General features: G+C 60.8%; 1 protein-coding gene across 1 annotated transcript; it reads right to left on the reverse strand.

Moving 5' to 3' along the window:
* Window positions 1-537: 537 nt before the first annotated feature.
* Window positions 538-27,194, reverse strand: SDC3 (syndecan 3). Its single transcript, XM_032594072.1, has 7 exons — window positions 26,981-27,194; window positions 25,386-25,495; window positions 10,816-10,976; window positions 9,997-10,187; window positions 7,158-7,771; window positions 5,045-5,336; window positions 538-4,653 (listed from the first exon to the last, which is right to left on the reverse strand). The coding sequence occupies exons 1-7, from the start codon at window positions 27,192-27,194 to the stop codon at window positions 4,487-4,489; spliced, it is 1,749 nt and encodes a 582-aa protein (XP_032449963.1). The 3' UTR covers window positions 538-4,486.

Below are 27,194 nucleotides of genomic sequence, written 5' to 3' on the forward strand. Positions count from 1 at the left end.
AGGCTCCGCGAGCTCAGAAGTGGCCTCTCCAGACTCACAGCTGGGAAATGTCACCTGGGCTTGAAATCAGGCCTCCCGACCCCAAAGCCGTCCGGCCTTAGTCAGTCTGATTCTGATGTCCTGTGGTCCCAACATTCTCCCTTTGTGGCCTGAAACCAGTTCTTTCCCCCTGGGCGGGGGGGGGGGGGGGGGGAACCACAGGGCCCCCAACGCCACCACAGACTGGCCCCGGCCCAACCGCAGCCCCCAGGCGGCCTTACCACAGTCAGCTTCGTGGTTTCCTGAACATTCTCAACCTACGGTCGCTTTTACCATAATGGTTCCCGCGAGAGGCTGCCGGTCAATTTTCCTTGCTTGGTTCTCAATTTCTTCTGAAGGGTAAAGTGGCTGACGGGGTGGGGGGGGACCACGAGCCGCCCCTCCCCCAAAGCCTCCTTGTTTATCTCACACTCAGGCCACACTGTATCATTTCAGCTTAATTTTATTTCTTCTTATAAATGGGCACAGCACGGGAAGTGTTAAAAAAAAAAAAAAAAAGAAAGAACAACCAAACAGAAAACAAAAACAAAACAACCAAACAGCTCCTTCACAAGGCTGGGACAGGTGAGTACCCCCAGTGGCGGGGGGGGGAGGGGGGCAGGCACCTGGGTCTCTTTTTCCAGTCTTTTCCCTCCGCTTTTCCTTATTTAGAGATTTGGCCGTGAACTCAGGACAAGTATGGTTAATAAACAGGTTATGGTGGGGGGGGGGGGGAGAAAGGGCAGGGAAGGCTTGGGGGAGGGAAGGACAAACTCCCACCCACCCCAGGCCGGGTACGCGAAGGGTTCTGTACAGGAGAAAGGACGCACGGGAGGGACACTGTCTTCAGGGGGCTCTCTGGAGCCACACTGCCTACGAAAAGTATTTACACGTATTTGCCACGCTGTGCACTAAGCTGCCGGGTGGGCACCGGGGGGGGGGGATGCTGGACCCATCAGCCCTTAGATGGCAACTCCAGGACCCAGTCTTGGCATCTCCGTAAATCTGTACAGTTCGTGGGCTTCTATTTACAGGCAGGAGGCCTGAGGAAGCAAGTCCAGGGTGGTGGCTGTCAGGAGAAATCCGGGAGAGCCCAGGAGGTGGTGGCCACTCCCGCCCCACCAGAGAGGCCAAGATAGGTTTGCTTCCTGCGCCTGGGGCCCCAGCCTGGAGGCCTGGACAGATGGCTTTGCCAGCCCCGGCGGGGATCTGGCCTGAGCACCCCAAGCCACGGAACGCAGACCTGCCTCACCCAGCCCTGGTTGCCACCCAGCCCCCTCCAGGGCTGAAGGGGACGCACCTTTCAGGAGAGGTATGCCCCTGTGGCCCCTTAGGGAGACAGAACCTGGGTTCTAGAAGTCACAGCTGGAGCGAGGGTCCGAACCCCACCTCCCGAGGCCCCAGCCACCCTCCCTGGCAGCTGAGGCCCCAGGGAGGTTCTCCGGCCACACAAGCCCCCTCCCCTTTGGAATCGGCCCGGCTTCTAGGAAATGCCAGGGCCTCGCGGGACACCCTCCCTAAGCGCACTGGTGTGTCTGGGGACCCATCTGCCCAGGCCCTGCTTGGATCACACCTCGTGCCCAGGCAGAGTGAGAGCCCCGCACCCACATTGCACCGAGGAGAGCCCCAGCTCATCCTTTTAACCGACCTCTCTCCTGGACTGCCCTGCCCCAGCCGGGCTGGCCGGAATGAACTTGGGCCAGTCAGACTGTGTTGTTCCACGAGGATAAAGCCTGGGCCTTGGGCTCAGGTCCAGGGCTCCATGAACGAGGCCCTTGGCCCCTTCTCTCAAACGCTAAGGACAGAGAGAAGAGGCCCGTGTGCCAGAAGGCAAAGCCCCAAGTCCCAAGTTAGAAGCCAGCCCTCCGTGGGGAGTCAGGCCTGCTGGGACCAGACTGGACCCCTGCAGGGGGCCACTCCACGTCCACTCCAGCCAGACCAAGCCCAGCTCCTCCGTCCTTGCCAGGCCCCGCCCCACCATGGGCTACATGTGGCCCATGCAGGGGTCTCCTACCCCAGGCCCACCATCCCTGGGCTCACGTCCCCTCTCCTCCATGCTCCCTGGCTTCTCAGCCTTGGCCTGCCCAGGCCTGGTCACCAGAGCTGCTGGCCCCCCACAGCAGCCCACCAGGGAGCTGCTGGGACATCAGTCCCTCCTCCCCTCGCCCTTCCACACTCCAGGGATGACTGAGGCCAGGTCGCCTCACCTTCAACAAATCATGGGCCCAGGGTGCCTCCCCTCACTCCTGCCCATCACAAAGTTTGGGACCGGCTGGGCTCCTCACAGGCCTCCAGGCCCTGCCCGGGGGGACACTGAGGCCGAAAGACAAAGCCCCAGCCCGGAGGCAGGATGGTGGAAAAGACAGGGTGTGGAAGTTCCCTGGACCCTTGCTCTCAATGACTCGGGCACCCCCCACCCCCCTCACCCTGCAGAAATCTGCTGCCAGGGAGTCTAGAAAAGGGAACAGAAATAAAAGCTAGGTTCCTGACTTTGATCTGGGCTGAAGGTTGGCGGCGGGGGGGGGGGGGGAGCACCAGCCAACCCCAACTGAGACCACATCCCGTGTCCTCAGGAGCCCCCACCAAGCACACCCTCCTCCCCCAAGGAGATTTGTGACCCCACATTTAAAATATCTACAGAAGCGGCCCCCTCGCAAGGGTAACACAGAAGGGGGAGGTGGGCCGGGGCCTGGGACGCCCCCCCCCCCCAGCCCCACCTGCTCTCAGCTCCCGGCCTGGGGCAGTGTGTCTGGCTGGGCTGCTTCAAGAACCATCAGCTTGTCTGGCCAGCGAGCGGGCAGGTGTCCACGGGGAGGGCCCCAGGGCGGGACCGAGGTGGGCCTGGTGAGGCCGCAGGGAGGGTGCAGGAGGCCCAGGCGACAGGGCCCACCCTCGCAGGCACTTTGGAGACTTGTGTCCTGGGAGGCAGAGTCAGCCCCTAGCTCAGAGCAGGAGAGGGTACAGGGAGACCGGGAGCCAGGCCGCACACCCCTCCCCGCCCCAGGCCTTGTGGTCCTGGGTGACCCAAACCCCCTCCACATTTCCAGGAACCAGCCTGCCTTCCTCAGCAAGGCTCCTAGCTAGCGGGGGACTGGCCCCGAACTCACCCCTCGGCGAGCTACCGAGGGGAGGGGAGGGGAGCAGGCCCCACCGATGTGCAATGCCCTGGGGGGGGGGGTTGTGGCAGCATCCCCCCCCACTTTATTTCAGGAGAGGCAAGCAAGTGCCCGCCGGTTCCCCTGCAGCACAAGCGCGGGGCTGTGCAGGGGGGAGACTGTACCTCCACGTGGGATCGTATCTGACATGCTGGGGGCGGCGGCCGCGTGGTTGGTGCTGGCGTCGTGGTGAGGGGCTGAGTGTGGCAGGGCAACTCTGGGGACCCAATATGGGCTGACTGTTCCAGCCTGACTCCACCCTCTCCGGTGAGCCCGGGAGCTGGGGACAGCCTGCCTGGTGCCACAGTGTGCATGGGGGGAGGGGGACAGAGAGAGGGGCAGGCCACACTGTCACCACCATCAGGGGACGACGACTAGTGCCTTGCATTGTTGTGAGCATTGGGGGGCGGGGGGAGGGGGGGCCGCGGGGTGAGAAACACGTGAGAATAAGCATCTTTGGAAGCATGTCTGTGACAGGTCTGCACCGGCTGGGTGAGCGGGACCGCGCAAGGTTTTGTCGTTGCGCGTCGTCGCCTTCGTGTGTGACGTCATACGTGGCCGTGTGGGAGATGGTGTCTGTGCAGAGTCCGCCTGCAAGAGGGAGGGAGGCCCAGGCAGCCCAGCCCCTCCTCACCAGTGGTTGCCAGAGCACTCTTAGCAAGTCGATTCCTTAGGGGCACGCTGGGATGAGGTGAGGCCTGTGGTAGGTGGGCACTGGGCAGGGGCCAGGGGAGAATGGCCCCACCACCCCAGAGAGGCCAGGGCAAAACAGGCTGGTGACGAGAGGTACCGTCTCTCCCGGGCAGAGAGGGGCCCCGGGACGGTCGCGAGAGGCCACAGTGTCTCGATGATGTCGAGGGCTGAGCTGGCCAAACGCTCATCCTGGAAACCAGCCTGCGTGCCTCTCCGCCTCCGAAACGAGACTTCAGCTGGCCCTGGGGGGGGGCCAGGTTGGGGCCTGGAGCCCATCTCAAGCCCCACCCTTTCTTCTCCCAGCCAATCCGGAGCTTCCTTCCTCCTGTCCGGCCGACACGAGTCCTGAAGCCCCAGGCTGATTGTGGGGAGGGCGGGGGGACAAGAGATGAGCTGGTAAGGGCACAGTCTAGGGCAGATGGCAGTGCCCCCTGTCCCTCAGGTAAGATCTGCGTGAGGCTGGCTGTCTGGGCAGACCCTGGGAGGGCGGGCAGAGATGAACCGAGGCCAGACTCCCTCCCAGGCCCAGTCCCAGGCCAGGGCTGGTGGGGCCGGGCCGGGGGCTAGGCGGAAGGGTGACGCTGAGGCTACGGGAGGCACTGTGGCTCCACTAGGCTCCGCTAGGCGTAGAATTCCTCCTGCTTGTCAGGCTTCTGGTACGTGACGCTGGCCTGCTTGGGCTCCTCCAGTGTGTAGCTGCCCTCATCCTTCTTCTTCATGCGGTAGATGAGCAGCGTGACCAGGAAGGCCGCGAACAGGGCGCCCACCACCCCGCCTACAATCACAGCTGCGGAGGAAGAAGGCAGAGGTCAAGGGCTAAAGACAAGCTGGGGACAGGCTCAGAACCTGGGGAGAGGGCGGAGGGCCCCGGGTGGGGAGGGGGCTCAGAGCCTTGAATCTGAGGCGCGGGGTGGCCAATTCTCACACGGGCAGCGCTGGCTGGCCTTCACAGACCTCGCCGGAAGGAGGATATGGAGGCAGGGTCAGACCCCGGGACAGGGGAAGGTCAGAGGAGGAAACAAAAGGAGGGTCTGGGGGTTGAGTCCCCAGCTTTCCCTTCCTAGGAGACTAGGCTCCTAGAAACCCCATGCCCTGACCTCTTCTCGGGTCCCTAGACATCCAAACTGAGGCCCGACCAGCTGCCTCACTCTGGGCTCCTCCCAGGCCCCAGGCCTCACCTACGAGCACCTCCTTCCGCTCTAGGATGCTCTTCTGAGGCAGCTGAGCAGCTGAGCTGCCTGGGTCGATGGCATTGTCCAGGAGGCTGGGGCCTGGGCCGGCACCCTTGGGCAGCGTCCCAGGTGGAGGTGACGGCTTGGCTGCAGCCCCGCCCACAGCGACCACCTCATTGGCTGTGTCTGGCTGTGTGGTCTCTTCCTCCGGCAGCTCAAAGTCCCCGCTGGGCCCCCCGCTCACGGGCACCTCTGGCTCATCCCGGATCGTGGTCAGGACGGACTCCGGAGTTGGGGTCTGGAGGGAGGGAGGCATGAGCCTAGGATCCAGGCCTCAGCCCCTCCTGCCATGGGGCACCCCCCCACCTCTGCCCAAACCACCCCGCATTCCCAGTGGGTCCGACACTTACTTAACTAAGCACTCGCTATGTGCCAGGCACTGTGCTAAACACGTTATGGGCGTTTTGCCCTCACAACACCCCCGTGAAGGAGGTACTGTTACCCCTGATTTATAGGGCTGGAAATAGGTTCAGAGAAGTTAAGTGACTTGCCAAGGACGTACAGGTAGTAAAGCAGTAGAAGCAGAACTAAAACCCAGATCCACCCAGTTCCAACGTCTCGGGTTTGTAACCACCCCACACCGCCTCTGTTCTCACCTGGCCACATCCTATCCCCACCCCATCTGCCACCTCCCCCTCTAGCCGCCTCTTGGTAATAACGATCATTGTTGGGAGATCGCTGTCGAATTGCTGTTTGGGGACTGTTAGGTGCTGCCTGGTCCCCAGGCCACGTACCTGGGGCAGGGGTGAGGCCCTCAGCCCCGGGGGTCAGTTCAAGTGTACAAATGCAGAGTGTGATGCCCCTTGGAGGCAAGCGTCCAGGAAACCAGCCCGGCGGCTCCCACCAGGGGGAAGCAGGACCAGGGCTGGGTTTGGGGCAAGGATGTAGGTGCCTCGGGGGTGAGCAGAGCGAGGTGGGCCTGGTGCCCCGCCCTCCATCCCCTGTCACTGTTTCCCCTTCCTGCTTGGCCAGTGTCTGGGAAGTACCAGGCTGCCCCAGCTGCTCAGAGGAGCTGAGGGCGGGGTCTGCATCTGGCCTGGGCTGGGGAGTCAGAGGGGCTGAGGGGGACCTGAAGGCACCTCTCCCACCTGAGGGCCCTCCTCCCTCCGTGAGGCCGGCTGCAAAGGGCTTTTGTACCCCAATCAGTGCGACCTCCTCCCCCTCCTAGCCCAGCCCACCCAGCAGGGACCAGGCTACTGCTCCCACTTCCTTGATCCCATGCACCCCCACAGTCCTGATGTCCGCATCCTCCCCCCTTCAACCCTCTACCCCTCACCCCTAACACCCTCCCCGCCCCCCCACACACACACATGCCCTGGCCTCTCTCTAGAGCCAACTGCGGGGCTCAGATGCTGACTCTGCCATCGCGGGTGAGGCCTCGTCTGCAGCAGGAGGAAGGCGCAGTGCCGCCCACAGTGTAGATGCCAGGGTGAGGGAGGGCACGGGGACGCTCAGCTCTGAGCCGGCCGCCCGGGCAGCACGCCGCACACGTGAGCTGAGGGCTCTCCTCTCCCTCGGCCTCCCCCCCGCCCCAGTCACCCTCAGACTAACAACGACGGCGATGACGGTGACCGTGACGATACCGAAGCTTCTGGCTGGTTTACCATTGCCAGGCCCCGTTTTAGGCGCTTTGGATGATTCCGCAACACTAGGGTCCGCGTCCTATTATTTCCTCCTTCTCACAGGTGAGGAAATGGGATGGACAGAAAGAATCGGCGACTTCCTGAGCTCACTCCAGGATGCCTGCCCCCTGGCCCTGCACAGGCCCCTTGCCCCGCCCCCCCAACCACGCTCTACCCGATTCTTTCCCCATCCCTATCTTGTCCCAACATCCTAAGCCCCAGGGCTAGTCTCCCTTCCATCCCCATCCACCTCGACCTCTGTCCCCATCCTGTGTTTCACGCCCCCAGCCTTGGCCCTCTGGCCTCACCCTCTCTAGCCATGTCTGGCCCATCTCCAGACCCTTCTGGTCCCCGCCCTGCCCAGCTGCAACCTCCCCTGCCCAGGCCCGACCCACCCGCCTCTGCTCTCGCTCCCTGTCCTCCCCCAAACTGCTCACCTGAGCCACTTCCGTGGGTCCAGGGGCCGTGGTCCCCAGGGGCAGGGTGCTCTTCTCAGGGCTGTCAGGCTCCTGGGTGGTAGCTGGCCTGGGAAGGGCCCTTGGCCTGGAGGTAGCTGTGCTGACCAACCTGGGTGTCGGGGCCTCTGTGTCCAAGACAGCCACCGTGGTGGGAGGCGAGGGCGCCGCTGGGGTGGTGGCCCGGGCCGTGGCCGCCGTGGTCAGCGGAAGAGGCAGAAGCCTCTGTGCACCGGTGGTCCTTATGACAGAGGTGATGGCCGTGGAAGGGGGCGCCGCAGGGATGCTGGGGGCGGCGGTGGCCACCGTGGCGGGCACCGTGGCCACGGTCAGGGCTCCCGCGGTCGTGGCAGCAGTGGTAGCCGTGGGCATGGAGACGGTGGTGGCTCTCTGGCTGGGCTCTTCCGGGACCTCTGTCACCACCGGGGGGCTGGTGGCTGGCTCCGGGGTGGGGTGCTCGGAGGGGAGCTCTTCAAACGGGGTGCCCACGGGCTGGATGTCCATGGTGGGCAGCACCGCGGGTGTGGTGGACACTGCCATGGCCACATCTGGGCTGAACCGCATGGCTGTCTCAATGCCCGACTCCTGCTCGAAGTCTGAGGGGGTGGGGAAGAGGAGAGAGCTAGGGAGCTGGCTGATCGTGAGGGCAGGAGTGTCCCAGGTAAGCAATGGCCACCAAGATGGGGCGGATCCCAGCCCTCACTCCATGCAATTTCCCCGGGACAAGATGAGGGAAAGACGTAAGGCACAGCCTGCCCACAGGTCAACAGCTGGTCGGCGGCTGGTGCATGTTCCCTAAGCCTTCCCTGCCTAGCCAAAAATTCCTCGGGGGGTGGGGGCAGGGGAGGGAGGGCACCTCTTCCAGGAAGTCTTCTCTGATTTTTCCAGACCCCCCGGCCTGGACCTAGTGGCAGCCTAAAAGCCCTACGGGCTGCAGATCTTGCTAAAAGCTGGGGGGAAGCAGGGAGTGGCATTGTGGGAAAAGCCAGGCCTAGATAAACCCCCGCCATGAGCATGAGGCGCTTAAGGGCTTCTCCGGAGGCACAGGCCACAGGAAGACAGCAAGGAGGAGAAGGAGCCCTTCCTACAGGGAAATGCTTCAGCAATCTGGCAGACTCTGAGCCTGGACAAGTGAAGGGGCCCGGGAGGAAATAGGGGACAGAGAGAGAGAGAGAGAGAGAGAGAAGGTGCAGCCTACTCCCTGGGCCCCTGATCAGGCAGAGGAGGGGTGGAGAACAGCCAGAGAGGTTCAGGAGTAGAGACATGACCCAGCAGAGATGGATTTTACGAAGATTAACTTGCAAGAGGCTTACATGGAGTAGGGCTAAAGCGGGGAGACTAGAGGTAGAGGACTGTGGGTGGCCAGGCCCATAGCACAGAGACCTCCTACCATCCCATCAGACCGCCTTGTCCTCTCACAGGGCCCAATCTCAGCACATACCCCTTTTTAAAAAAAAAAAAGAAAAGTCATCTTGGGGCACCTGGGTGGCTCAGTCGGTTAAATGTCCGACTTCGGCTCAGGTCATGATCTCGAAGTTCGTGAGTTCGAACCCCGCCACGGGCTCTGCGCTGACAGTGTGGAGCCTGCTGGGGATTTTCTCTCACTCGCTCTCTCTCTGCCCCTACCCCCCTTGCGCTCTCTCGCTCTCTCAAAATAAATAAATTAATTAAAAAAAAAAAAAAAAGTAGGGGCGCCTGGGTGGCGCAGTCGGTTAAGCGCCCGACTTCAGCCAGGTCACGATCTCGCGGTCCGGGAGTTCGAGCCCCGCGTCAGGCTCTGGGCTGATGGCTCAGAGCCTGGAGCCTGTTTCAGATTCTGTGTCTCCCTCTCTCTCTGCCCCTCCCCCGTTCATGCTCTGTCTCTCTCTGTCCCAAAAATAAATAAACGTTGAAAAAAAAAATTAAAAAAAAAAGTAATCTCAACACCCAAAGCGGGGCTCCGACTCAAGACCCCGAGATCAAGAGTCACAGCTCTTCCGACTGAGCCAGCCAGGTGCCCCCCGAACACACACCCCTTTTTTCTACCGTTTTTAGAACTCCTTCCCTGTTCCAGACCCTGACACCTTACGCTGAAGCCTTCCAGAGGCTCTGAGAAGAAGGCATAGCTCTTCTATGATCCCCAGGTGAGAACACAGGGACTCAGAGGGGGAGAGTGGCTGAAGGTGGCACAGGTTTTAAGCGCCGAAGCTGGGATTCAAACCAGGGATGCGGGGGCAACCTCCCTCACCTCACACTACTCTCCTGGCCCTTCCCAGGCCACAGAACTGGGCTGTCCCAGGCACTGGTGGAGGCGTCTGCCCCTTTCCACCGCTCCCTGAACTCTACCCTCGGCCACAGCTGACTGGACAGGAAGGGGGCCACCTGACCCAAGCGGAGTCAGTCAAATGGTTTCTGCTGAGGATGCGCCCCTGCAGATCCGAGAAGTGACTACTAAGTTCCTCCAAGAGGTCAGGGCAGTACTAAAAACTGGGTTACTGAGGGGCGTCCGTGCTCCCCAGCAGAGGTGGGAGGTCTTCAGGGAGACCCAAACAGTGCAGAGAGAACCACGGGGGAGCGGCGAGTCCTGAGCTCTGAGGTCTCAAAGCCCTGGCGACAGCCCCGGGAGGACGGGCTGCCCTTCCCCCTGCTTGCGGCCCAGAAGCTTCCCCTGCCTGACCACCCCACCCCCCACCCCGGCCCCTCACCCCCACCATGGAAACCAGCCTGCACGGGCCCCTGTTCCCAGTAATCCCAGAGCCTTGGGTGGGGCACCGGAGGCAGACGGCACTGCCCAGGCACAGGGCAAGGGGTTGGGGGCGGGGGGGGGGAGGCGGGTACTTACAGCCCGAGCCGGACCCCGAGTAGAGGTCGTCCAGCTCGTCATCGGGGAAGGAGTCGTCATCCCCAGAGCCCTCCAGGTCCACGGGCCTCTCGAAGTTCTCACTGCGCCAGCGCTGAGCCTGAGGAAGGCAGAGGCGGGCACAGAGCTCAGCACCTGCAGCCCAGACGTGCCCAGAGGGACAGCAGACACATCTGTGGGCCAAGCGACTGAGGAACAACGTCAGGCGTGGCCACCACACGGGCCAACAGGGCCAGGGCAGGCCTGAATACCACCTCCTGGTACCCCCCAGAGGCTAGGACAGCAGCCCCACCTTCCTGCCCCCACCGGGGACCCGGACCACTCCCAGACGCCCTGATCAGAACTGCTGGGCGGCAGACCAGGGGTCTAGAGCCAGAACACTGGATGAGTCCCGCCTTCATCACTTACTAAACGTGTGACCGCTCTGTACTCATTACCCACAGTGCCTGCCTCACTGGTGCCGCGAGCACACGGCGTGCGGATGTGTGTGTGGTGCCCGGGACGCCTGGCGGGACTCTTGGCGTGGCCACGGTCATCAGCCCCGTTCTGCAGAGGAGGCAGCTGAGGCCCACCCAGCTGCCCTAGGTCACCAGAGAGCACGTGACGCGACAAGATTCAGACTCTGCTGGGGACCCAATCGAAGTCTCAAAGGCAATGCGATTAGTCGGACACGGGGTTTAGGGAGACGAGGGGCTTTGGGAGGGGGGTACTTTGGGTAAGAGTGGGGAGGGGGAGGGAGAGAAGGGAGTGTAGACTCCAGCCCTGGCCCTGGGTCCTCCCCAAACCAGGATGGTGGCCTACCTCCCCACCCCGAGGATCTCGATGCCCGAGTCAGCTGAGGGCCCAAAAGCCAATTCCACCTCAGGAGGGGTGCGAGGGGCTCCTTGCAGGTTCCCCAGACTCCTCCCAGTGTCAGAAGCTGGGGAGGCCCGGGGCTGGGGCTGTCCCTCCCCACTGCAACCCTGGAGGACGGCCAGCACAAGGGGCAAGCAAGGCAGGAGTCCCTCCCCCTCCAAGGGGGCAGCCGGGGCCCCATCCCCTGCTACACTTCTGACCCTGGCTCCAAGCCAAGTCAAGCCACAGTCCCTGCCCCTGAGGGCTTTCCCCAGGAAAGTGAGACGGATCTGGAGGGATTAGCGCTTGGGGCTGAAACAACGGAACAAGAGAGAAAGGCATCTCCAGCAGAGGGAAGAGAAAGAAATACGCCAAGTCTCCGAGGTGGGGAAGTGCAGCCCGTGTTCCCCGGGCTGGCCATGCCCGCCCTCCAGCCTCATCCGGGGTCCCTCTGCACCCCTCCAATTGCTGGATTCCAGACACGCTCGCAGCTCTCCATTCCCGGAATGTGCCTGGTCTCTCCTGTCCACTCATACTGTTCCCTCCGCCCAGAACACTCTTGATCCCATCCCCTCATCGTCCAACGTCTGGCCAGCGAACCTCCACTCTACTTCCTTCGAGAAGCCCCACCCTATTCTGATCTTTCCGAGGATCCTATGGTTCTGAATTCACGCCTATCACCATTTGTGAGCTGGGTCTGCTTGGGTGACAGCCCGCCCTACAGAACTACATCTCGATGGATGGAGGCGGGACCTTGCTCGGCACATAGTAGGTATTCAGGAAATGCCTGTTAAGAAACGGGGTTGAGCTGGGAGATGGGACTAGTGCCCGGGGCAGGGGCGGGCCGGAGCTGCAGGTGGGGAAGCCCCATCACAGGGGGCTTTCAGCGACCAACTGACAACTCCATCCTGGAAACCGGTTCCTTTCCGTCCTGACCGCACGTCAGAATATCGTGAACACTGAACTCGGTGGTTCAGCAGATCTGAGGGACAGTCTGAGCATTCGCACTGTCTGACCGACGTGGGAACCACGAAAGGAGTGTGGAGCAGGAAGGGGACCGGGCCAGCGCCGCGAGCCAGTCCTCAGCCCCCTGATGGGCCCCCTTCTGGGGTTTGCACACAGCTAGAGAGAGGACCCCAACCCTGGCTTCCTGCCCCAGCCTCGACCACCTGCTCCGCAGCCCTCCCCAGGCCAGCCGGGGCAAGAGGCCAGGGCAGCAAGCCAGGAGATGCCCTCCGTCCTGCCACCCCACCCCTGTTACCACACACACACACACACACACACACACACACACGCAAAGTAATGAATTAATCAGTATTTACTTGCTACCAATGAGTCATGGAGTGGAACAATTAGTGTAATTGCTCCCGTGACTAATTGCTGGGTCTTTCTCGCTCTCAGACATTCCAGGAGCTCAGAGCAGCTATCATCCGACTTGCCCCAGCTCCCATCTCTGCCCCCGCTGCCCAAAAGAACGAACCCCCAGGACCCCCGGTGAGGGAAACAGAAGGCTCCCTGTACCACCAGCCTCTTCAAGCTGGGCCAGCCAAGCTGGAGTCCCTTGGAGACGTTCTGCCTAATTCTTAGGCAAGCAGCCAGGAGCCAGAGATGTGCAATTCCTGTTCAGGGCCACACAGCAGGACAGCGCACTTGGGAGTGGAGCTGTCTTCACTGTCTTTCCATCCTTCCAGGAAAGGCCAGGGAGGAGCCGGGAGGAGGGGTTCTAAGAAGTCTGAGGTCCCCGGGGAGTGCCCAAACTGGAGTCAACATGGGAGCCAAAATAGGGAGTCCTCATGATTCTTGGGTGACCAATGCCATGCAATAGCCCCTAACAATCTGCTCCCGGAAGGGCCTGCCCAAATCCAAAGACTCGCCCCAAAGCCACACAGACTCTTGAAATGATACTCCCAGAGACAGAGAGAGAACATATACAGACACACCCTGATGCACACACCCTTAGGCAGCCTCAGAGAGGCACCTTGCGTTGGCACGCCTTTGGGTACAAAGAGGGCCACGCATTGGGGGCAGGCACTGGGCAGGGGGGGGCACACGGTGCAGCTCTGAGGCCCCGAGACAAGCATGGAGCCTCTTGTGAACCCATCAGCCTCCACTCAGGTAGCTCTCACCTAGATACTATTCATCCCTAGCTCAGTAGCCATCGACATGACAACCGTTACCATGGCGACCATCTCCTCCATGCTAAGGACCAGGAGCTCCAGCTTCCCACAGAGATGGAGGGGGGCAGGAGAGGGAAAGATAGTGGAAGAATAGAGAGGACGACGGGGAGGGGGGAGGGGGGAGGCGCAGGGCAGGGGGAAGCCAGGGGTCAGAGGGGCACAGGGGGGAGGCGGAGGGGGCAGTGCAGGGAGGACGCGGTGAGCGGGCGAGTGAGAGAGAAAGCAGGAAGGCGAGAGTGGCAGGCGCGGGGAGCGAATTCTCTCACATCTTAATTTAGCCTCGCGCGCAATCAGACAGAGCTGGGGAAGGGGCCACTTCAGTGATTTTCCAAACCCGCATCCAAGAGAACATCCTTTCTGCATAGTAAGTGGCCCCCAGACGAGGTGAAGGAGGGGTGGCCAACAGCCCGGTCACCCCTGAACTCGTCCTGGGAAGCTTAATGCAAGGGACACTTGTGGGGGTGGGGGTAGGGGGATGCAGGATGCCATCTTGCCCAGCCCCCTCCCCCCCCAGCCAGCTGAATGCCAGCCTGACCCCTCCCTGGGCCAGCTGGAGGGGCCGGAACTCAGTGGGTGCCCCCCAGAAACACTGCAGGGGTGCTGGTGGCTGCAGCTCCCAGGGGACCAGGAGGAGGAGGGAGGAAAGAGATGGGGGCCGGGAGCTGAGCCTGGGAGGCACAGGGAAAGACTCAGAAGTCACAAAGTGCCAGGGGAGAGTGGTGACAACAGCCTTCGACCCCCAAACGACCTCTCCATTTGCATAATTCCATGCATAATTAGCATACTTATCCATGCCATCCCCTGAAAGGAGAACTGAATCCGAAGGCCCCAGGACCCTGTGGCCTGCCCCTGCCCCCCACTGCGCCCCACCTCTGGGTAAACCCCCCCTCATGCTTGATAAACGCATCCACGCGCCTAACACACCCACACACTGCAGCCAGCAGGCAATCCCGCACCCTCATGCACATGCGCACGCGCGCGCGCGCACACACACACACACACACACACACACACACACACACCATGCAGGCTTCCTTTCTGGGTACAAACAAGCATACACAACGCTGGGGTGAGCCCTTCCCAAGGGGCTGCCACCTGGGGGAAGGGGGGGACGGACCCAAATCAGGTGGACCTCAGGTATGTCTCCTCCCCTCTGAGTGCAGGGGTGCATTCAGGGAGAAAGCCAGGGAGCCTCCCTCTGCCCCCAGCCTCCTTCCCAGACTCCAAGTCTGGGGTCTCTCAGGCCCAGCCCCTATCACCTGCCCTCCCCCATCAAGAGCATTCCCTGAGACACAGGAAAGCACAGAGGTGAAGCCGGAATGGATCGGCCACTCCCCTCGCTACCCGTGGGACATCAGGCAAGCCTCTGAGTCTCTCAGCACCTCAGCCTTCTCATCTGTAAAATGGGGATGCCGCTAATAGTGCGTTGCTCCTCTAGCTGCTCTGGGAATCAAATACTATCACGCAGGTAACGGGTTGAGCACAGGACCCAACATCCAGAGCTGGATAAATGGACGTAGTTGCAGCTAGTGTCCCTTCTGCGCTCAGCGTTCCGTGATCCTTTCCGAAGATTTTACTTCATTCAAGCCTCGCCATCCTCGTGGTGGGAAATAGAATCGGGACGGTCACACCCAGGCTGCGGATGCCCAGAGAGGTCAAGAGGCCCTGCCAAGGCCATACAGCAGGGGAGGGTGCAGAGAGAAGAAAAAGAGAGGCTGGATGAGCGGGGAGAAAGGGTAAGGTACAGAAACAGACGCAGACACACAAATTAGGTCAGCTGGCAGGGGGCCAGGAGCCCAGCACCCCTGAGCACTGCTAATCGTGCCACAAAAGCTAAGAATAAAATCAAGTATAATTAATTCTGCCCAAGCTTCCTGCCCTGCATGAGCCAGACTCAGGCGCCCCGCTCTCGGGGACTAGAGGCGTGTGAGCAGGAGTTGGGAGCCCAGCTCTAGATTCAGACAGCCCTGGGTTCAAGTCCAGCTTACTTGCTGGGTGACTCTGGGCAAGTTACTTAACCTCTCTGAGCCTCTCTTCGGTCACACGGGGACACTAGTAACACAGGTGGCACAGAATAATTGGAGGTCAGCCTTACCACAGCACGTTTCCCACCTCGGTCCACACCTCAAGGCCAAACTAGGCCTCAGTGATCACGGGGTTCTACCCTTTCTTCTTACAGATGTGAAAACTGAGGCTCAGAGAGGGGAAGGGCTTGCATCACCCCAGTCCCTGCTAAGAGGGGTGGGGGTGGGGACCGAGCCTGCCAAGCGGCACTCAGGAAAGTCAAGGGATCCGTCCAGGGACACGCAGTGACGTAACCACTAGCTGGTGGGAGCAGGGTGGTCTCGGCAGAGCCCCCTGGATCCCCACAGGCTCTGTCCCCACCAGTCCCTGTCCCCAGAAGGCCCTCCGTCCTGTGAGAACTCAGTGCCCCTCACGCTCACCAGCTCCAACCCGGAGACCCAGAGCGTCACGGCAGGAATGTGGGCCGGGGCCAGGCTCTGGGCAGCAGGACAGCTGAGGGGGGCTCACAATGGAGAGCCGGGACCAGGAAGGGGGACGCCTCGGTCCCCACCCCCTTGCCAGTCCACAGCTGCCCTGGCTGGGAACCCAGCACCTGCCACATTCGCTTGCTGCTGGAGGGGTGAGGGGCATGAAGGTGGTACCTGCTGGGGAAGGGGCCACAGAGCCCAAGGGCCAGAGAGAAGGGCGTGGGGGAGGGGCGGGGGGAGGGGCAGAGAAGGCCCAGGCTAAACTTGACAGACCCCCCCACCCCCACCCCGCCACACACACACACACACACACACACACACACCAAACAGTCAGCAAAGCACAGAGGCGTACCCTGTCCCACCGCCCTTATTCCAGAAGCCTACTTCCAATCTCCCACCAGGGCAGCTCAGGGAGCGGGAAAACACCCCTGTGCCCCCCCCACCTTCCCGGAATCCCCCTTCCCCTGGGCAGCACTACCCCTGCCCACACCCCCCCACCCCAGGGCGCCCCGGAGAGCAAGCAACTCCCAGCGCAGGAGGCCACAGCCTCTGAGCCCCAGACCAGCCCCCTTCTCCGTACTTCCCGATGCCTCACTCGCTCGGTGCTCTAAGGGCCTTTCTGACTGACACTCTGGGCAGTCGGGAACCCAGTCCTCCAGTTCAAGAGACCTGGGGAAATGTTACTGATGACAAGTGGAAACAACCGACCTTCCCAACAGAGGACTAGTTAAATAAATGAAGGCATAACCATAACATGGAATATTATGTAGCTATCAATAATTGAGTTTTCATAAGCCCGCGCTGTCTTTTCTCAGGCCATTAAAAAGGCATGAATGGGGAACAGAAGGTTTTTGTTTTTTACTTGCTTCAAAGAATATTTAAGGACAGGGGAAAATGCACGCGTTGGTTGTCAGGAGGCAATGCGGCTCGGCTATTGATGGGATCGTACAGATGGTTCTGTCTCTCAATACCTGGGTGACCTTGGGCAGGTATTTAACTCTCACGGCCCGGTTTTCCTGGTAAACAAAGATAATAACCCACTCCGGGTGCACAGGAGACTCTGACACATTAACGAATCGCTCAGTGAACGCTGCCTATGAATACTATTATCATCGTTAAGTTTAGGAAACAAGTTAGAAAAAACTAGACAACACGATCCTGCTTTAAAGAACGCCCTACCAAAGTGGATTTCTAAACACCGAATCCTACTAAGGCTTTCCAGAAACTCTCTGGGTGCTGGGATGACAGGCAGTGTTTCATTTTTTCCCCTCAGGACCTGTCTGTATTTTCCAAATGTTCTATGATAAACTCAGAGCCCTTTGATTATTAGAAACAGCACGTTCTTGGGGTGCCTGGGCGGCTCAGTCGGTTTAAGCATCTGACTCTTGATTTCGACTCAGGCCAAGATCTCACGGTCTGTGGGATCGAGCCCCGCATCGGGCTCTGTGCTGACAGCATGGGGCCTGCTTGGGATTCTCTCTCTCCCTCTCGTCTCTCTCTGCCCCTCCCCTGCTTACACGTGTGTGTGCTCTCCCTCTCTCTCAAAATAAATAAATAAAGAGCACATTCTTTCTGTGTCCCCATCCCTGCCGCTCTCCAGTCTGGCAATTCCTGGGCCCCTTCATCCTGCAGAGACCCCACCAGTAAGCTCGTCCCAGAGGACGCTCATGGGCAGACAGAAGGACATGCAGGACAGAAGGGAAGGACACAAGAGCCCGGTGGAGCCGGCACAGCCTGGGCAGCACGTCTCAGCACCGACGGGATGGCTTGGCGGGGCCCGCTCCCTCCCCAGGCCTGGAAACGTCTGGGGGCAAGCTGGCCCGGACACCCACTCACCCTCTGTCTCCTGCCAGCCCAGCTCCTGGCCCTGTCATCCCCGTCGGTCCCGGCTGGGGGTGCAGGCTGGCCACCGTTCAGCTGCCCACCATGCAGCCTCCGTCCAGACCCTGGGCAAAGCGGCCCCCCCTCCCCAACCCCGGGCTGGGACCCCCCGTCATCGCTCCGCCAGCCCCAGCCACCTGCCTTGTCCAGTGCCACCCTCTTGGCCGTCCTGACTCACACTGCTCATTTGTTCCTGTCCCCAAGCTGGTGCCTGAAAGCAGGGCCACCCACTGAGGCCTCCTCCCCCAGCTGCCTACCCCTCTTGTTCCCCCCACCTAAACCCTTCAAGGTGCCGGGGATGGCGAGACACTCTCAGGCCAGCAGGGCACAGCAGGACTTGAACCCCAGCCTCACTGACACCAGATCCTGGGCTCAGGGAATTCCTGACCCCCGGAGCAGGCGCGCAGATTATCCCAGTTTGTCACGTGATACTCATTTCCCCGGGCATTTTTCCAGACGAGGCCTGGGCCTTTCCGTTCCCTTACCATGGACAAGAGTTGGCGGCCACGGAGGGAGCGCTCAGTACGTGCCAGACTCTCTCTATGCACCTCACCTCGGTTCTCTTCCCAGACAGCTTCCCGGCGAAGGGTTATTATCCCCAGTTCACAGGTGCGCATCCCAAAGTTCAGAGAGGTAAAGCAACTGACTTGAGGTCACACAGCAGCGGCGGGGGCCAGATTTGAACCCAGGATTAGCCGAACCGCGAAGACCACATTCTTTGTACTACAGCATACACCTACTCCCTGCCCCACCAGGAAGTTCCTCAGGGGTGGGACCACACCACCATCAGTCCCCCCACCTCCGCACAGCACCCTGTACAGGCACCGACAGACAGACAGACTGGACGTCTGGGGATGAACAGACATGAAGGGTAAGTCCTCCCCGGACAGACGGTGCGGCTCAGGTGAGCAGCCCCACCCGTCACCCCATGACTCACCAGCAGTTGCCTCTGGGACGGAGTCCCCAGCCTCTGCAAAAATCCCCACCAACGATCAAGGGGACTGGGCCTGCCTGACCATTCCTGAGGCCCACACGCCTCCAAGGAACAAGCCAGCATGGGGGTCAGATGTTCCAGTCCGGGCTCCCAGAGAGCCCCGGTCAAGCGCTCTCACCTCACTGGGCCTCGGTTTGCCCTTGACCAGGTCTGGCAAGGCCACTCCTGTGTTCCCAGGGCCCGGGGTATTTCTGGAACACAGCCAGCTTCCATCAATACTTGTTCAATGGATCCCGTAAACGGGATCACCCTCAACAGACCCACGCCACCCACGTCCCGCCCCCAATCACTATGTGGGGCCCTGTCCTCTGGCCTCAGTCTCCCCACACCTAAAACCAGGGGGCGGGACAAAGGTTCTCCCTGGTCCCTGCAAAAGCCAACCGGGAGGACTCCAACTGAGCTGGGAGGAGGGACGAGAAACAGACTCATCCCAGCATTTTTTTTTTCATAAAATCACTATGCAAATTATATGCAAAACCCTGCAGATTAGCAGGCTCCCAGTGGAACCTTCGATTTCAGCTGCTTTACAACCGGGCCCCGGGCTGGGGGGGAAGCAGCATTTACTGAGCATCTGCTAAATGCCAGGCTCCTTACACGGAGTCAGGCGCAAAGGTCCTCCTTACTCCCTAGACAGGTCAGACGACTTGCTGGAGGTCACAGAGAACTCAGGCGATGAGTCAGAATGGTGGGGGGGTGGGGGGAGGTGGCCAAGGCAGGTGGAAGTGAGGCCTGGGGGTGGGGAAGGCGCTGGGCAAGCACATAGAGGTCCCAGGGCCACGTGTCTGGTTCTCATGCCCACAGAACCTGGAAGAAGTCCAGCCCAACGGGCAGGATCCTCAGCCCGATCTTGGGGGCCACCTGAAGCCAGGTGACCCCCAGCCCTCCCCCGAGAAACTGAACAGACCCTGGAGGCAGCCCAAGGCAGGCCCAGCCCTTCCAGCTGTCCTGGGAAACCTCATAGCTCTGCCATCCTCCCTGGAACCTCTCAGGCACGTGCCAGCACGCACCCTGAGGACACACGGTGCACACACACACCCGCAAAGTGTCCCCATCTGCGTGTGTCCAAGCCCAGCCTCCTCGCGGACCCGGGCTGTGGACCCCCTCACCATCCCATCTGCTGTGTTATTTATAACTCACACATGGTGGAGACGCCACGCCCCCCGCCCCCCAGCCCTGAGCTGTCCCACTGGCTTCTGAGCTGCTCCGCTCCAAGGGATGGAATGAGCCAGACTCAGGTAGTGAGCCACGCGGGTCCACCACGGCCACTGCCCAGATGGGAGAGTGGGGTGCAAAGAATCAAGACCAAAAGACCGGGGCGGGCAGGGGGGCATGGCAGGGCCCCAGCCCGAGATGACCCTCTGTGCGGCACTATGGGTTTGACCGGGAAAGGGGAGGTGCAGACAGGTGCCCTAGGCTCTCCCCCCCATCTCCTGAGTCCCAGGACACCAGGCAGGGCCTTGCAATGAGCAGGAGTCCTGAAGCTAGATTGCTCGGATCCAAATCCCAGCACCGGCCCCCGGGGAGCTGTGTGATCCTGCGCAAATAAGCCCACCTCTCTGAGCCCCATTGCTTCTCCTACTAAATGGGCATAAGAATAGAACCAACCTCAAAGCATTGGGAGGATTAAGTGAGATTATCCAAACAGGTTCTTGGCCCAAAGCCCTGCTACTTCTCAGCTCGGTGACCTTGGGGCAAGCTGCCTGGCCCTGAAGCTCAGTCTTCCCGTCTGCAAATGAGACCATACAGCCCAGAGGGTCGTGAGGACTGAAGCAATGGCAGTGACACACGGCAGGTCATCAGCACACACAGATTCTCTTTTCCTCTGCTCTCAGGGGCCCCCGTGATTCCTGACCACCCCCAGGTTCCACCCCGGATCGTCTTTATCGCCCCCCCCCCCAGGTGCACAGAGGTTTTTGGAGATACTGTGCCACTGAATCCAAACAGCTCCTCAAGGGGCAAGTCCTCCCCCTAACTCTGCAGCGAGCACCCCGCTTCGTCAAATATAGATGCTCCATAAATACCCGAGGGACGGACGGATGCGAGAGTGAAGGTGACCAGAAAGCCGGGAATAACAAGGGCTGGAGAGGTGACTGGAGCCTCACGCACCAGCGGGGATCAACACCAGGGTGGCCGCTTTGCAAAAATGGTCTGGCAGCTTCTCAAAACGTGAAACGGAGAGTTACAGATGAGCCAGTAATTCGACGCCTGGGGTGCGTATCCAAGGGAAGCGAAAGCATATGTCCACATACATTAAAATATATATACATGTATATATATGTATATATGGGGTGCCTGGGTGGCTCAGTTGGTTGGGCGTCTGACTATGGCTCGGGTCAAGATCTCGCGCGGTCTGTGAGTTCGAGCCCCGCGTCGGGCTCTGTGCCGGCAGCTCAGAGCCTGGCGCCCGCTTCCGATTCTGTGTCTCCCTCTCTCTCTGCCCCTCCCCCGCTCGCGCCCTGTGTCTCTCTCTCTCTCTCTCTCTCTCTCGATGATAAATAAACATTAAAAAAAAATAGCAGCATTATTCATAATAGGCAGACAGCGGCCAAACCCAGGTGCCCATTAACTGATAGATAAATAAAAGATGGCACGTCCACACGGCGGGACGTTGCTCCACAGAGAAGGGAGCGAGGTTCTGGTGCACGCTCCCGCGCGGGCGGACCTGAACTACGTACGTGATGACAAGTCAAGGAAGCCAGTCACAAAAGACCCCATGTTGTGCGATTGCACTCGTACGAAACGTCCAAGGAAGGCAAATCCGTAGAAGGGAAAGCAGAAGTGACTGCTTAGGGCCGGTGGACTGGGGACAAAGGGGGAGTGACTGCTAAACGGTACAGGCTTTCTTTGGGGGCTGCTAAAAATATATAGAATCGGTGACGGCTGTGTAACCCTGTACTCAAAACCACTCAACTGGATGCTTTGGATGGGTGAATTTATGGCAGGGGAGTTCAAGCTCAATAAAGCTGTTGTTTGTCGGGGGGGGGGGGGGGAGAGAATGAATGGGAGATTGAGGCTCAGGGAGGGTAAGAAACTTGCCCAGGGTCACACAGCAGAGCCTAAACTCAAATACTCAGATGGGAAAGGAGGTGAGCAGGGGCAAAGCTCACCTCCTCTGCCATCTGAGTATCCCCCAACTAAGCCCCGGGTGAAGCCTCCCGAGCCCTCACCCCCAGGAGGGCACACACTGACTCTGCCGACCGCAGTGGGACAGGCCCAGCGTGGCAGCTACCTCCTCTGCTCTTGTCAAAGGCCGCTTTGCAGGTGGGACCACAGGGAGGGGGCAGGCCTGGCCCAGAGTGACCCAGGAGAAGGGAGGCAGCTCCAAAGTCAGGCTGGCTGCCCCCCTCCCCGTCCCCGTCCCCAGACCCCAGTGCCCCGCCTCCAGCCCTCCGCGGTTCTGGGGTGCCCAGACCCCTGGTTGCCCTCAGGGAGGGGCATAAGGATGCGGCCCTGCCAGGAAAGGGGGCAGGGCCCCAGAGGTAAAGCACACCTGGATGTGAAGACGAGCCCATCGGTCCCCTGCCGCCGGTGGCCGTCTAAAGCAATGTTGAGGGCAGACATGTCTCCAGGACCCATCCCTCACCCCGTGTCCCGCTCCACGTGGCTCCCCGGTACCAGTCCCCGCCCATCTCAGCTGGCGGCCACCATCACCCACCCACCCACCCCGCAGGCTGGTGTCCACTCTCTGTTCTCCACACAGCCGCCCATCTGTCCCGAGGGCCGGGCCTGTGTCTGGCAGGTGCCCCGTGTCCCCCAGACACCCCAACCAGGGTGAACTCAGGCACCAAGGATCCCGAGGAGGGGAACCCAAAACCTCCGCCAGGACCCCCTGGCCCTCAGTCCCAACCGTGGCGCGGAGGGTTCCAGAGACAACCCCAGGGCCCCACGTGCCCTCCCCTGACATCACCCGCTGGCCTCCCGTGGGTCCGGCACATCCCTGCGTCCAGCCAGCCCGTCTTCAGTCCACCGCCAAAAGGCAGAACCCTCTCCCCCCGCGCTCCGAGGGAGTGCAGATGCCCACTAGGGATTTAGGGACCCTGAGCACCCTGGCCCCCGCATGCCCTGCAGCCCAAGGATGAGACGGGTCCTCCGCTCCTCACGTGTCACTTGAACACGGATTCCCTGACCAAAAGCGCCTTCGGGTCTCACCTGGCCCATCACCTGACCCTCCCGCCCCCCCGCCCGCAGGCAGGTCAGAGGCTCCAGCCCCAGTCCCACCGGCCTGGCCCCGCTCCCTGCAGGGCGCTCCGCTGGGGCCAGCCCAACCCCAGGCCAGGGCAGCGCCCCTCCAGAAGGCTGGACGGATGCGTCCCAGGGGCCCGGCCCAGGGACTGGAGCGGTCAGTGCCTACAGGAGAAGGGCCCGGACTGGGAAAGCGGGGCTCCAAGTTAGATGGCACGGGAGGACTGTTCCTGGGACCCAGTCTTGTTCTCCCGTGGGCTGTCCCCCCACCCCTCCCCAGTGTGCCAGGGACAGTGTCACTCGAGCGTGGTCCACACCGACCCCCCCACCAGAAGCATCCTCACCACATCTCATGACCTAATGGCATCTCTCAGCAGGAACATTACTGCCACCTGGGCAGGACGGTCCTTTGGACGGGACACGGCCACCACTTAGCAGCCCCGACCACTCCCCTCCCCTCCGGAAATGCCAGCAGCATCCTGTTACTGTGACAACCAAAAGTGTCCCCGTGCACTTCCAAAAGCCCAGGCGCTGGGACCTTCAATGCCCGGCTCGGGCCTCGCTTCCTCCTGGAAGCTTCCCTACCCCCATCCCGGCTCAGGGCCCCAAGTTCGGCATCTCGCGGCTGGGCCTCATCTTTGCACTTGGGTCCGGAAATGCTCTGGCCAGAAACAGGGTTCCCAGAGACGCTGAAGATTTTGACTCAGGGTCCACGTCGGGTAAGCAGTTAAATGAAAGGACCACCTCACCTGGCCTCCCTGACCCCAGGTGTCCCTTTCCTCAGGGACACACAGCCACACCCATCTCCCTCCGCCCCAGGATGTCCGTTTCCGGGGCCCCGTAAAGGACATATAACCAAATCTCTGAAGGAACCCGAGTTTTGAGCGTGTGGTGTCCCTGGAGGTCAGGCAGAAGACGGATCTCTGCGTCCCTGTGCACCCTGCCCCCGCCCTTGCCTTAATCACCGCTAAGGAGGCCAGATGACCAGCTGCCCCTCCGGCCTGGGCTCCCTAGACTCTGGGATTAAGAGTTGGGATTAAGGGCGGACACATTCCCGGTAGCTCAAGAGCCCCAGCAACGTGCGTGCGTGCGCATGTGCACACGCGGGCACGTTCAGGGCTGTTTCCGGGCATGCTGCGGGCACATTTGTGCATGCACACCTGTGCTGGTCTCAGATGGGCTCAGATGCCCCCCTCGCGTGAGTGGGACGCGTGCACGGAGGTGGCAGGGAGAGCGTGTGTGTCCCTGTCTGTGTGTGCCCGGGCGGGTTCGGGTCCGCACGCTCCGTCACATACGCAAATGCGTCCGCACGTGTTCACGTTTCTAGGTGTGCGTCGACCTTCCCACGCCGGGAGAGCGTCTCCCAATTCTCCCAGCATTCTCCCGGCAGCTGCTAATATCCACGGCCAGCCAAGGTGTTGGGGGGCAGGCTCCCCACAGCCGAGAGGCGGAGAGACAGCAGTCTGGGTTCTCCCGATTCTCCGGGCCTGGCCACACCTGAGCCGCTGGAACAGGGGCGTGGGCCACAATGTCCTTCCCCGCACGGACGCGAGAGCCCCACGCATCGGCACAGACACGCGGCGACACGCGCGGACACAAACCCAGCCCCTCGTCCAAACCTGAACTGAACCGTGGTCTCAGCTCCACGGGGGGAAAAGGATCACCCCGGGCTCAACCACCATCTCGCAGACCGTCCCTTGAACACAGAGCCGGAACCCCTCCTTCTGGATCGGAGACCGGCCTCCAGCAAGCCTCGCAGCTCCCCAGCCTCGCCCGAGAACAGGACCCAGCCGAGCCAGGGCTCGGCTCCGTAGAGGTCCCCAAGGAGCCACTGTCCTAGGGGAGCTGTCCTAGCTTCACCGGGCCAGGGGTCTTCATGTGAACAGCAAGGTGGGAGGCTGATTTCCTGTAGCCCTCTGCCCTTGAAACTACCTTTCTGGAGGGATCAATGGAGATACGGGGGGTGGGAGGGGGACATCTGGGTCCAGGAGGGTGAAGAGTAGAGTCTGACCCTAACCACCCCCTCGGCCCTCAAGACCCCTGTCCCCCAGGGGACTCCAGAAGTCCTAGCCCCACTGAGTGGCAGCCAGGCAGAAGAGAGGTTCCAACCGGCAAGAGAGGGAGTGACGCAGGGGCATCTGAGAGGAGGGTGGGTGGCAGAGAGGAAGGGGGGAGCAGTGGGCAGAGGAGGAGGTGGGCAGGGGGGTTGCTGGGGGAGGCCGGGGTGGCGGGGAAGATCTCTGGTAACCAAGCCTGAGCCTCTGGAAGCCCACCATGTGTCCACCTTCCAGAAAGCTGGAGGCCGAAAGGACCCAGTCCACCCCCCTCCCCCAGCTGAAGGAGGCAGGAAGGCTACATCGCTCGTACCCACTGCTCCCTGGGGTCACTTCTCCAATTCTGGGGATCAGAGGACAAGGTGTGACCACGGTGGGGGGGGGGGTGGGGAACTCCAAGTAAAACAGACTGAGGATGTGTGAAGGCGGAAAAAGGAAACAGTGTAGCCATGCCAGGACTTGGGGAGATGAAACCGAGTAGCCCTTGAGAGGGCCCGACAGGGAGATGATGTAATGACAGAGTTGCTGCGACAACGTATCCAAGTGAGAGCTCCAGGGAGGTAAGGATGCAACCCTGTGGGGAAATCAGAAGCTATGAAAAAACTGTGGGGCCCAGCAAAGAACCCTAACATGTAGAGGAGGGGCACGGTCTAGAAATCTAGAAGAAGAAGGGAGGAGAGAAGGGGCTGAAGAAAGGCGCTCTGTGCTTGAGAGCTGGGAGGAGAGGTCGGTAAAGGACTCCCAGAGGAGGGCACACCTGTGCGGGGTTTTGCAGGATGAGTAGGAGTTCACCGGAGAGGGGGCCAAGTCCACGGAGAGTGCACAGCACGCAGGTAGACGTGAAGGCGAGAGAAATGAGGTTGTACTCTGCGCCCAGGGAACAGAGTGGTAGCAGTGAGGGGTGAACAGGGCCAAGGGATGAAACTGGGGAGAAATACACCGAATGCACTGATAGGAATCAATCTGGCATAGAGTCTTGGGGCTGAGGGCAGCGGGGCTTGGGTTAGGGGTGGCTTCCTGGGGGAGAAGGGTGGGGGGAGCTGGGCTTGCAGTCGTGGCACAACAGAGACAGGTACAGAGGAGAAACGGTGCAAGAGCTGGTGTCGGGGAGTCGGGAGACCTTTGTCCTTTGTCCCAGCTCAGCGGCCAACGTGCTGTGTTACTTGGGCCAGCCACTATTCCTCTTTCCGCCTCAGTTTCCCCCTATGTAAAATAAGAAGGCTAAACCACCAGACCTCAGAAGATCCTTGCTGTGACTAGAGATCACTCCTCTGGCCTCCGTCCCCCCTTCAGGACAATGAACAAGTTGCACAAGAGTTGCGTCCAAGGGCCCTTCCGGCTGAAAGACTCTTTGGCCCTCTGATCTTCCCCCAGCCTAGGATGGCCTCAGCCCCTGGCCCACCCTAGACAGAAAACAGGCAGCAGAGAAAAGACCCGTGTGGAAGCCAGGAGCCCCCAGGGCCGGGTCGGGGCCTCTCCCCCAGCAGCCACACGGATTCAGGTGCCTTAGCGACATGTGACTGGCCCCAGATTCATCCTCTCAGGGCATCACACTTTACAGTTTGCAAAGCGCGAGGTAGCAAGAGGCAACACTTGTACACCAGGGAGCATTCTAGATGGCCTGGGTTCAAATCCTAGCAGGCACGCCACTCTGTTGACCTTGGACAAGTTACTTAACCTCTCTGTGCTTCGACTTCCTCTTTTGTAAAAGCAAGATAATAACGGTCCCCCCTTCCCAGGGTTGTTGTAAGGACTCAGTGAGTTTCCGTAGAGAAGATGTTTGGCCGACTGGCTTGCCCGGGGCAGGCCCTCAACAGGCAGGATTCAATATGAATAGGTCACATCTGTGGCTTGTTGGCATCTCATGCCAGCCCCTCAGGGCAGCGTGGCTACGCCCACTTCAAGACCCACATCCCCCACCTGCAGAATGGAACCCAGATGCCTTGGTTGGGACTCAAAGCCCACCTCGTGAGCCACTGGCGTCTCGCAAGCCGAGGCCCTGTGACGTTCACCCATCCGGGCCCAGATCACCGCATGGCACAGGGCCAGGTACCCAGGAGGTGCCCAGTGAACGTATTAAGTGCAAGAAACAACACGCTCTCATTAGAAACAGTGACGCCCCACAGGTAGCTCTGTCCCCACCTCCCCCAGCTGGGAATTGCCGCTTTTAACCACACCCCAATCGACTGTGACCTTTCCCACCTCTGAGCCTCCATCCACCCTGGCCCATCCATGTGCTGCCATCCTTCAAGGCCTGGTACAAATCACACCTCCTCCACGGAGCCCGCCCTGATTCTCCAGAGCCAGAACCAACCTCTTCTCCCCCCTGACTCACTACCCTTAGCCTCTCACGTGCGCTGGCTCCGTCCTCTAACTGGGAGCTTCCTGAGACCAGGGACCAGGTTGAGCTTCCTCGGGTTCCAAGTGCTCGGCACAGGCCAGACACAGAGGGGGCAGCAGCAAATAGTGGCTGAAGCGACTGGCAGGTCAGCAGCAGAGTAGGGACACGGACCCGTGTCCTGGGCTCACAGCCCAGCTCCCAGGCCGCCTGGATTTGACCGATCAT

This window comes from Lynx canadensis, chromosome C1 (assembly GCF_007474595.2).
Source record: "Lynx canadensis isolate LIC74 chromosome C1, mLynCan4.pri.v2, whole genome shotgun sequence".
NCBI lineage: Eukaryota > Metazoa > Chordata > Mammalia > Carnivora > Felidae > Lynx > Lynx canadensis.